This window comes from Cyrtonyx montezumae, unplaced genomic scaffold (assembly GCF_038088225.1).
Source record: "Cyrtonyx montezumae isolate F1298 unplaced genomic scaffold, pur_monq_1.0 scaffold_3, whole genome shotgun sequence".
Classification (NCBI taxonomy): Eukaryota; Metazoa; Chordata; class Aves; order Galliformes; family Odontophoridae; genus Cyrtonyx; species Cyrtonyx montezumae.
Genome location: NW_027072034.1, coordinates 122,278,527 through 122,290,629, shown reverse-complemented (window position 1 = coordinate 122,290,629; position 12,103 = coordinate 122,278,527). Strand labels below are relative to the sequence as shown.

At 35.1% G+C, this 12,103-nt stretch overlaps 1 protein-coding gene across 1 annotated transcript in view; it reads left to right on the top strand.

Moving 5' to 3' along the window:
• The window catches only part of PTPRQ (protein tyrosine phosphatase receptor type Q), a 117,065-nt gene that overhangs the window by 82,355 nt on the left and 22,607 nt on the right, over positions 1–12,103 (top strand). Inside the window, exons 45-53 of the mRNA XM_065743237.1 lie at positions 1,477–1,663; positions 3,311–3,555; positions 4,473–4,539; positions 5,092–5,250; positions 6,507–6,729; positions 7,150–7,223; positions 10,080–10,179; positions 10,433–10,561; positions 11,775–11,819. Of these exons, the coding sequence (XP_065599309.1) occupies positions 1,477–1,663; positions 3,311–3,555; positions 4,473–4,539; positions 5,092–5,250; positions 6,507–6,729; positions 7,150–7,223; positions 10,080–10,179; positions 10,433–10,561; positions 11,775–11,819 (1,229 nt within the window). The remainder of the gene's footprint in view (positions 1–1,476; positions 1,664–3,310; positions 3,556–4,472; positions 4,540–5,091; positions 5,251–6,506; positions 6,730–7,149; positions 7,224–10,079; positions 10,180–10,432; positions 10,562–11,774; positions 11,820–12,103) is intronic.

Genomic DNA, 12,103 nt, shown 5'->3' with positions numbered 1-12,103 from the left:
GTAAGGAAGATACAACCAAACCATATAACTTTTGGAAGAGTATAAATATAATGATGCAGTGTTGTGATTGTATTTTAGCTCTTGTGTAAATATTTATATGCCAGATTTTGATAGCCAGATAGGAAAAAGTATTTCAACTCTTGATGGCCATCCCAGGAAATGAATGTCTGTTTAGTCCATCAGAAAGTTTAGTTCATGTTAGTTTTCAGTGGGGATAGATGAGTATCTGTCAAATAAAAGGTATGATAGAACTGTTCTAATGTTTTAGCAGCTGTGTTTAATACAGATTGCATCCAGTGGGAAAACTACTGTACAGCTACCTAATCCTCTTTTCAAATTACATACTGAAGAAATAATAATGAAAACATCATTAACTGAAGCAGAGGGAATAGACATAAAAAGAATTTAGAAAATGACACGACATATGCTAGAAAAGCCCCATTTTTACTTTTTCTCTTTTTTTTTAAGCTAAGATTAGAAGTGATTTGTTGGATATAAAGCCGATAGATTTATAGATTTTGTAGATTATTTTTCTGCAGAACTACAGGTTACTTGAGACATTCAGATCTCAAGAAGTAATCTGTTACATACTGTTGCTCTAACACAGGAACAAGAGTACCTGGAATCCTCCTGGCAGATGATTCATTGTCCCACTCTTAAAAGAGAGGAAGCTGTTCAGCAAACTTCTATAGATTGTTGCAGTTTTTCACTAACCTTACGGTCTCAGTTTTATATTTGTATTTAGGTAAATCATTGCAACTTTTTGTAATATTTAATCCAATCTTTTTGTTTTTTATTGCAAAGGTAATTTCCGTTTGTATTTTAAATGTATTATCTTAAATTCAGTAACATCCTTTTTTATATTTTGATTTTACTACTGTCCTCTGCTATTCTCTCTTTTCTAGATTAAACTAAACTTAAATTAAACAAATAAATTAAATTAAATAAATAATTTCTACTTTCCAGCTCTTCTAGTAACAGAATCACTCCCTTTTATCTTGGAAATAATTTTACTACTATATTTTGACATAAAATATCCTAAGAGGAGTTTCTCTTTCTGTGATAATATTATGAATTGCTACCCAATTTTCTTTTGTCTCTTCTCCTTTTTCTTTCTTTCTTTTTTTTTCCCCCAAATCATTTTCAGCTATATAACTACTCAACTTATTTTCTGTTATGTTTGTGTGGTGGACAAGAGCACAAAGTCACTTCCAACCCAAAGCAAACATACATCCTATTTCCCATTCCCATACTATTGTCTATATACTAATGTCTATTAAGTGCCAAGGGAGCAACAGATGAATGGGAAGGAAGTACTCTTCCCATGTAGCTTTCTAGTCTTTTTAGCTGAAGACTTCATGTAAACTCTTTTGTGGAAATGATGAGGAAAGGAAGAAGATAAAATTTAAATATGGTGTTTAAATTTCCTTCTGTTGTTTGTTTGAAGTCTTGCTCTTTTAACATTTTATTTTACAGGTAGATAATGAAAATTATAAAGCCCAGTTTCTGAGGACGAATGATGAGGGTAAAATCTTAGAAATTTCTGACTTAAAAGCATTTACAAGGTATTCTGTAGTAATCATTGCCTTTACGGGGGACGTTAATGCTGCAGCCATTGAAGGCAAAGCTAGTTCTCCAGTAATTGTCTCCACTTTTGAAGCAGGTTTGTATTTTTCTCTACTTTATATGAATCATTGTATTTTTTCCTTCAAGTGATAAACGACAATTTTAAACACATGATGCACTTGTAATACACATTTGTTCTCACAGTAATTTTTGCTTTAATATTTAGAAGGTAGCAATTAGCAAGAAAGTGATGGTGATAATAAATACAAAGATTTACCTATAAGTGAAGTCATTCCTTCTATATAGTGCCTGTACTAATCTGAGTACATAATTTCTGTACTGAAGATGGAAGGAGGTTGCCTGCAAGGATCTGTACTTGAGTTAGCTCTTCCACACATTCAAAACAATTTGGAGGAGGTGGATATTAAAGAAAGAGTATATAGCAGCATGGAATCATGACACCAATGTTCATGTTACAATAAAGTAGACAACACTTGCTTAGGGAAAAAAGACTAAAGTACATGGGGAAGATATAATCCTAACTTAACATAAATGGTTTCTGATTGTGCTCCATCTGATATCTGTGCTGGTATTGAGTTGCTTCTCTTGTGGAAAAATGAATGAAGGTTAAATTAATTGGTAGCTGAGACTGTCTTGTGAGCTATCTTTATTTAGTAGCCCTTTCTTTCATGTTGAAGTGTGATAGATTAGAAGGTGCAGTAACCTTGCAGAAGAACAGTTACTTTTTCCATCCTCTCATCTCATCTGGTTTGTACAGGCTAGTATAGAGCTGAGTATCCGAGCAAGTTACATAGACTTACCGCAGAGGAGCCTGAGTTAGGATTTGTTGTTAAGGGTTAAAAAAAAAAACCTGGAAGATTTAACAACTGTATCTAAATCCTTGGCTGAGGGGATGTGTTTACCTTCAGTTACTTGATTTCACTATTTAGAGGTCATACTACAGAGTTGTCTGCTCAGGTAGAGCTGTAAATATTCAGCTGCTGGGAAAGAATGTTACAGCCTTTTCATTCAGACAGGGACATGAGGAAATTGATTTATATTTCCGCGGTCTTGACAATATACTACTGGAATAAAAGTTTGATAAATAACTGTCTTTGGCAAAAGGGCATGTTGTGCTTGTGTTGTTGGCTTCTGGTACATTTCTGGACAGAAGCTGAAACGCTTGTTTGCCTATTGTGATTCCCTTCTAGTGTCTGGGCATCAGATAGTGGAAAAGATTTTTGTTAGGGAGTCTGCTTTGATAAGCAGGGACTCTTAGGAACATGGCAGCTTGTTTATATGTTGAGAGGGAGCAAACTGTTGACAGGGCTTTCAGGAAAGGCTACTCTAAACTATCACTTGCTTCTTGCTTCTCAGCCCCTGCAAGGATTTGTTCACCTTTGTTTATTTCAAGGTACAATTAATAACTTCAGGCTTTTTGAGTAGAAAATCAGAGGGAACTTGTCTGAGTAGAAACTACCGAGGATTATCTAGCCATTATTTTTAATATTTGTAGCATTAAATACTATCATCAAGAATAATAATTTCACTACGTATTTAAATTTTATTGTCTTTATAAATATTTACATATGCAGTTAAAATGTTGAGATGTTTTTACTGGAATCAGAAAATACCAATGAAATAATACAGATATGCAAAAGTATAATTTGTAATTTTTCAAGTTTTACTCTAATTGTCAGAGTAGTGAACTGATTTAAGTAGATGATTGAAATGTCTATTTCAGTGCCTGAAGACTCACCTAACAACATAACATTTCAGAAGATACCTGATGAGGTAACAAAGTTCCAAGTGACATTTGTGCCTCCATCTGAACCAAATGGGAATATTCAGGTGTATCAAGCTATGGTGTACAATGAAGATGATCCTGCTGCTATCCGGATCCACAACCTTAGTGTCATTGATAAAACAGATCAGTCAGTCACTGCCATGATAGAAGGACTAAAAGGAGGACATACCTATAATGTCAGCGTAAGAATTAATACTTTTTCTTTGGATTTTTCCCTTAGCGTGATTGAGAAATTAGAGAACACAGAGCTAAGCCAAATACAAGATTTTAATACAGAATGTATAGGGGTGTGAAGAGTGTGAAATCAGAGGAAAGAGAAGAGTAACAAGGAGAGCAGAGAGAGTGAGAGCAGGAAACATCACTAATATAGTTTTGCTCAGGGGCTCATAGATTCATGTCCTAGCGAAGCATGAAACGAGACTAAATTTCACTCTTCATTCCATCACTTGCATTTTTTGTTTGGTTCAGATGAAAAGTCTTGTTGAAGATTGTTACTCCTAGTAAGCAAGGGGAGCTTACCAGGAGTATGTTCTGTAGGAGCAGTAGAATCATAGAATGGTTTAGATTGGAAGAGACCTTAAAGATCAACCAGTTCCAACCCCTCTGCCACAGGAAGAATTGCACCACCAGATTCATCTGCCAGGGCTCCATCCAACCTGGTCTTGTCTCCAATGATGGGGCATCCACAGCTTCTCTGGACAACCTGTTCCAGTGCCTCACCACCTTTCCAGTAAAGACTTGCCTCCTAATACAAATCTAAATCTACCCTTTTTTAGTTTAAAGCCATTACCCTTTGTCCTATCACTAAAATCTACGAAAGAGTCTCTCCCTATATCAAGGAGTTCTTTCATATAATCAGAGTAGTACATGGTAGGTGGTGTCATAACTGTTTGTGGGTTTCTTTTTCTCTTTTTGTAAGAACTACATTACAAATGACAAAGGATTACTGTACTTAAGATTGTAAAGAAATAAGAAGTCAGTTCTATCAAAGTGTGAATGACATAAAATAAGTGTTTCAGCATTAATTGTTGCTTCAGTTACATACAGATTTGAAAGATTTGAAGCTAGTGCAAATATTCACTAAAGCATTTTTTTTAAGGTGTATGCAATTAATGGCGCTGGTGCAGGGCCAAAAATTCAATTGAAAATAACCATGGATATCAAAGGTATGTCTCATGAATTGTTTTTGATCTGAAATCTCTATAAATGCTTAAGATTGCTGTTTTACCTGTGACTATGCAGCTGTGTGCTTTCAGCTGTTTCTAGGGGCTCATGAAGTATAAACAGGAACACATAGCTGACAGGCTTGAATTGCAGTGTTCAGTTTTGTTATGTATTATTGATCATCTGTTAAACCACACACAGTCTGAGTGAAATAAGCATTGTCATCCCTATTTTACCTGCCATCAGCAGACAGCTTCACAGAACATCACAGAGGTGTGTCTATATATCACGTTCTTAGAAATAAATGCAATAATTGACTGATTATTTTTTTTTCTGAAAAACTAAGACTCAAACTTTTTATTGTTTTTTAAGTAAACGCTGATATGTAGGGCATTTATGAGAACACATGTTTTGGAAGCTTTTAGGACATTAAATCACCCCTGAAAATATGGTGATTATTTGTCTTCCATAACACAGCTACATGCCTGAACACAATACTTGTAATGAAAAGAACTGAAAACAGAACTCTGTGATATATCTTTGTTTAAAACTAGAACCACCACGACCTAAAAAGAAACCAGCACCTGTTTATGATACCAGTGGGGCCTTACTTGTCACAGCCACAACAATTACGATCAGAATGCCAATATGTTATTACAGCGATGATCATGGACCTATCAAGAAGATACAAGTTCTTGTTGTGGAAGCTGGAGGTAGAATTTTATATGTTCTTCCACAAATTGAATTCGGGATTTTTAGATTTCTTTCTTTTCAGCTTGTTTGTCTTTTCCCTTTTATTTCTTCTTTTCTGGAGAGGGGAAAGGGATTGTCAGAAACCAAATAGCTACAAAAATCGCTTTAGCTGTAGCAACAGTATTGTGAATGAAATAGCCTCTACAATACCTGTGGGCTGGATTTTGAGAACACTTGCCAATGAAGTGTCATCCATGTTGCTTGAGATCACTTGTAATATTCTAGCACTATTACCATTATTTTCTTTAGTTTCCATTTTTTTTTTTTGACTGAATAAATACATTTGGCTTTTGTGAAAACTGAATAAATTTGAAAGGTTTTTTTTTTTAATGCAAGTTTTTCTTCTGTTGCTATTAGCGTTGCCTGACAAAGAATGCAGTCATGTGCAGTTGATATTTCTATTTCATAACGGGGGCAGAGGGATTTATATAAATCCCTTCTGTAGACTGTGGGTTAGAATGTGTATTCCCTTGTATGGACTGATGAACATTTACTCATGTGAACAGTCTCATGATACTCTTGAGTAATTGCCTACCAATGTGTGTGGGAGTTTCATGGTTGGACATCACATGGTCAGGCTTACTTTACCTAAGAAGAACAAATTTCAGGTATTTAAACCCCTTGTTTTGCCTGCCTTAAAAGCATGGTAGTAAAGCATTTATATTAAGTGGTACCGTTTCTCACCTTTTCAAGAATTATGTATTTTAACACTAACCTAAGAGATATTTAATTCATAGCTAATGCTGTGAAGGTTCTCTTGAGCTGATAAGTATGCAAATACCATGGTAAGAAATGTTTTTAAGATTTTTCTCCTATCTGTGTTGCTGGGTACTGACTCTTTAGTTTTGGAAAATTAGTTATTTTGTTTATGAAACTGTCTCTACTGTACTTAAACATTTCTTTCTTTGCTATTCAGGCCCAGCTTCAATGTCAAATGTCTCTTGATATCTTCTACAGGCAGAGCTCGTGTGTGAGACTGTCCCTGAAATTTTCTAGCTGTGATTCAGCTGACTTACCTTAAAATAGCAAAATATAGTTGATGTGGATAAAAAGGATGTTTGGGTTGAAGTAGAAACATAGTTTTATTTGTATAAATGTCACTGATAGCTTACTAAGCCCTTAAAAACAACCTATTTAATTTCTTTAGTTAAGAAGTTTAGTTTAACTTCTTCTAGTTAGAATGTAAATTATTTCTGATTTCTTGTCTTGATAATAGCTCAGCATGATGGAAATGTTACTAAGTGGCATGATGCCTACTTCAACAGACCAAGGCCATATTTTACAAATGAAGGCTTTCCAAACCCACCATGTATAGAAGGAAAGGAAGATCTGAGTGGTAAAGAAGAAATATATGTTATAGGTGCTGATACTACATGTATGATACCAGGCAGTCAAGACAAAATATGTAATGGCCCACTGAAACCAAGGAAGCAGTACCTGTAAGTACATTTGTCTCTAGATTTGTCCGAGGAAGATTTAAGTGGAACATACATTTATACAAACATATAGTTCAATTATGAAAGAGTGAAGCTTGAAATGATGATTATGACTCTTATAATTTTTGTCTGAAAAGTAACTATGGAAAACAATTAAAAAAATGTTTCAGCTAACAAAAAAAGGATATCAAGTTCATAAATTAAGACCAAATTCAGGACAAGTGACCTACTTCCTATGATTTGATTATATGTTCACTCATTGACACTGAGTCACTGACATGTGTCATAATGTCATTTTTGCAAGAAAGATGTCGAAGTATATTATACTAAAACTTAAAAATAGTGTTTAGTTTCTAAATTAAATATTTTTTAAGGAAATAAACACAAAATTTAATTTAATTAGCTTTCTTTGTTTTTTTACAGATTCAAGTTCAGAGCAACTAATGTTAAAGGACAGTTTACAGATTCTGACTATTCTGACCCTGTCAAAACTTTAGGTAAGGAGAATGTCACTTAATATTTTTTTGTTTCCAAATAATCAGACAATTCAATTTCCTTTTTAGTAGACTGGATTCCCTGTAGTAAATTGTGTTTATTTTTGTTAGAGCTAGCTTAGCCAGAAAGGTTGTTGCCTGGTGAGGAAACGTATCCTTTCTCTTGTATGTCCTTTTCAGAATGTCAAGAGGCCTTACCTCAGCCTGGGCCATTAAATGAAAAAGAAATATTGGCAAAGTTCATTATTAGAGATTCAATCATACCAAGGAAAATACCATTTTGCCAGAATAGCTCATCCTGATTGGGTGAATTCTCAGAAGCTAAATCGTTTGTGCTATTTTCCTCTCTGTTGCATGTACTGGTAGAGCTGTTCAAGTGAACCTCATGTAGGAAAACTCTCCAGCTACTGATCATTCTTGTACTGGCAGCTCATTTGAGGACATGACCCTGGAGCTCTTCATCTTTTTGATGTAGACAAAGTTCTTTATTAATTAATAAATTAGTGTTATCTAATAGAAACCATCTAGTTCTGATGTCATTGGGCAATAGGGCAGCTAACTGGACTTTAAGTCCAGTTTAAACTCTTCCATGGCAATGCTGATCAGCCACCAAAACTGGAAATGAAAATTCTCTTACCAAATTGCAGTAAGATCTGTAAGTTTTTTTTAATACATTGGTGAGCCAAATTACTTAGCTAAGCTTCATCCCTGACATTCTGAAAAGGGATCCCAAGACAACTGTATGAGTACCCAGAAGAATTTTAGTGGGCACATATTTTTCATTTGGCATTCATCTTCTGTGATATGAGCTCCCTTGTCCGTCTGATCCATGTTTGAAATTTGTTACATGATCTCATATTGAAGAAGTGCTAATTCACTACCTGAATATTCTGAAAGGATCTGTCACTATTTCTCCAGCCCTGAATGTTTTGGAAAATACCACAAAAGTTGTTTCATTAATAAATGAAGTTCTAAGCCAATGAAGCCAATAGCTTGACCAGAGAGAGAAAGACTTAATGAAAGAAAACAAGCTGGCTGGAAATGATTGTATCCAGGCAGATACATATACCTGGACACCCTTCTAAGAGAAAACTGAAATCATTGTGGGAAAAGGAAAAAAAATATGCTTTAATGTCAGACAGACATTATAATTCACATAATTACCGATACTAAAACTTGTGACACTGTATCCCGTGGTATGAATCATAAAGAAGCAAGTTTTATTTGTATAAAATGTAATCAGACAAAATGTAATGGGACAAAAAAAATGTCTATGGCTCCTAATATTCATATTCCAGAAACTTCTATGCTAATGTTTAACATCCAGTACAGTTTTAAAAATGGATACCAGCAAACTCTTTTGTAATTTTTGTCTGAATTATGGAAAACAATTAAAAAAAACCCCTCATATCTCTCCTTAACTTCTACATTTCAAAACATATCCAATAAAACTCAAGTGGAATAGGTAATTAAAAGTTCTTTCTACTCATTCTTACAAAGTTGCTGTGAAATCAATACTGCAGTTGATTCAGTGTGTCAAAGACGCAGCACCAGCCCAGCTATTACCAACACCAGCACTTGCACTTCTGCAAGTGAATAAAGGAAGTTTCAGATGCATTTTCTCTTGAGAATTTGAGGCACCTTGACTAGGTGTTTCTTTATAGAATGTGCCTTTGTAATACGAACTAAGACTTGCTCTAGAAGCATAATCCAGAAAGCAAGCTGGTAAGATCAGGAGCTGCTAGGTATCTGAGTAAATGTCTTCTATTCCACTTGTAACAGCAGCATCTCTTCAGAAGAAATGTATGCTGCTTGCAATCAGAAATGCAGTTTTGTTTTGAATCAATGATCATATTTTGCAATAATCTGAAATTTGTGTTTGCCAACATGACACTTTTGTTTTAGTAGATAAAACCATAACTATACAATAACAATTTACTAATGCATGTTAAATATGACTGAAGCAGAAAAGATATAGTACTTTATGAGACAGATCTCAATGACAGATATCTGATGCTCTTGTTAAGCAATAGGAATTTTGCTACAGGTAAGTAATGATGCAGAAATTATTTTGATATACAGCTATAATAGCAATCTTTCAATTATAATAAAGAGTACATTTTAATAAGGCCTTCCCATTCAGCCATACTTCAAGTACAGCAAGTATCTTCTTGGGCTACGGGTTTTCTTCCTTGTGAGATGACTGACCTTTATGATAACTCTTGACCAGATAGTTAGTGGCTATTCTGACAATATCACCAGTTCCCACATAAACAAAGCACAAGAGTTAATGGTCAGTGTAGCAAATTAATGAAGACAGTTCAGATCCCGTTAATAGCTGATCTCCTTCAGCACCCTGAGGGGAGAATCTCTGAAAAGCATCTTTCACTCCTGCCTATGAGTAATGGTCACAGAGCTTATAGTTTTAGGCTTGTGGCTCTTCTTTTTCCACTTTCAGAGCCTGATCATTCCTAGCTGTTAGAGCAGTGTGTCTGTCTTTGACTGTTCTGAGCTTAAAGCAGGAGCTCAGCTCAGGCTAGTGTTAGGCATACGCCAAATGAAGTTAGTGCAGTGTAGACATACCTTAACCTCCTTGGCAGGTAAACCTGAAAAGCACCACTGGAAGGTTACACATATAGTGTACATATTACATAGACCAACAATCCTTAGGAATCTTAAAATACATTGCTTTTTTTTTTCTCATGTTTTTCCTTTTTGAGCAGCTCTGCAACCGACACAAAACAGATATAGTTGTTTTGAAAGGAAAGATTCTGTCACTCATCTCTACCTGATTCTCTCCTGTTAGAAATGTAAAAATGATGCATCTATGAAATATTAGATTTCCTCTTTCTATTGCAGGTGAAGGACTGTCAGGAAGATCTGTGGAAGTTATCCTTGCAGTTACTTTGTGTATACTTTCAATTGTTCTTCTGGTGGCTGCAGTCTATGCTTTTGCAAGGTGAGATTTATTGTTTGTAAACGCTCAATATTGTTTTAGTGAAGAGTTGAAACAGTCCTTTCAGTTGAGTTATCTGTCATCTCAAATTTATTGCATTTTCTTTTTTTTTTCATTTTTTTCTTTTATGTCAACACTTGGGGAGGGATTCTCAGAATTTAACTTTAGTCTGGCAGGGCTAATTTCCATAGGTGTACTGGTATGTTTGTCCTTAAATCATTTGCATACTTATTAGTCATGATTATTTTCTATTTAGAATTCGGCAAAAGCAAAAAGAGGGAGGGACATACTCCCCACGAGATGCTGAAATTATTGACACTAAGTTCAAACTGGATCAGTTGATTACAGTGGCAGACCTGGAGCTGAAGGATGACAGATTTACACGGTAAGCATGCTCACTAGGCAAAACAGTAGTTAGTCCAAAGGGGCTGTAGCCATGACCCCTTTCTGACCTTTGCTTGTTTGGAAGTGTTTGTGGTGTTCTTATTTACACAGGTCACTGAGATCCTTTTTCAAAGAATGACCTCCATCCTCAAGACACTTCTCACTAGCTTTTAGAAAATCACTTAATCTTCAGCTCTTTTTACAACCCGATAAAGATCTAAGTGCAAATCACTGTTTAATTATGTTGGTGAAAAAAAAAAAAAAAGGACTATATGTTTTTAAAAATACTGAATTTCTGAGTATTTTTAATGGCCCAGTGTTTTGTGTAGATTGCACTTAGTAAGCATTTTGAAGTAATCAGACCCTCAGACATGCTGGTTAGCTAATTCAGGAACAAATATGACACTGTTTAATTGCCATTTAGAAAACCTCTTTTCACAAAGTGTTTTGTACAGCATCTGGATTTCTGTGGTGTTCAGTATACTGGCTATACAGCAAGTCCAGGTTACTAATATTTTCTGTCCAACAGAGTATCTTGTCATGCTTATGTATCAGAAGGAAAACAGATAGCTCTTTCTGAATGTCAGAAATATGGATATTATTTATCACTTAAATATCACAATGATTCTCAGCGATTGATGACGTCCAACTGCGTTAGAAATTTTTGGTGAACATTCTTTACCTACCTGTATTTTTCCTGCTGTGTCACAGATGAAACACTGTGGTAGGCAATCTCCTTTAAGATGAAAAGCCTAAAATAGTCTTGCCCTAGCAGTCAGGCATCCTACTGTTGCAGACTAGGAATAGCTGGAAGATGAAAGGTTGTAGCTGTTGACCTGTTTTGTTTGACTGTGTACATGTCTATGTGTGTGGTACAGAGTAAGCTGATTGCATGAACAAACCTGTTCAGAATAGTGCACACAGGCATGGCCGGTGGTAACAGATGAGAAAACATACTATGAATTGTCTGGAAATCATCAGCATAATGGATGTGGTATGTTCTGTGTGGGGCATATGTCATTCAGATAGCATTTTTTGTACCTGCTAATAACAGTGGATTACATTCTCTGGTGACAGAATCATTATCAATGCAGCGTGCTAACTGTAGCTTGTATAAATGATCTTCAAAATGGCATTGTTTCCAAGCTGTTAGCTGAACATGAGTAATACTAATTTTGCTTATATACTAAAGTGTTGATGGGTTTTACTTCCAGATACTCTTCATTTTTCTTTAGACGCAAGGAGATATTTGTCATCCAGTAAGTTATTGTATTATTGAAGCAACATGGTGTGTTTTCCATTCTGTTCTCTTAACCTGTGTGCTACCATACTATATTGAAAAATACCATTAATCAAAATGTAATGTCAATCTTTGCAGCTATAGTAATGACAGACAGTGATATTTGTCATAATGATATCTGGTTTATTTTTTAGTCCCTAGTGTGAATGAGCCACACCTAGTTTGAAATAAATCAGGGCAATTTTTACATTCAATTACAAATTATATTAGTATTAGCACTGATATATACAATTTATACTTGAA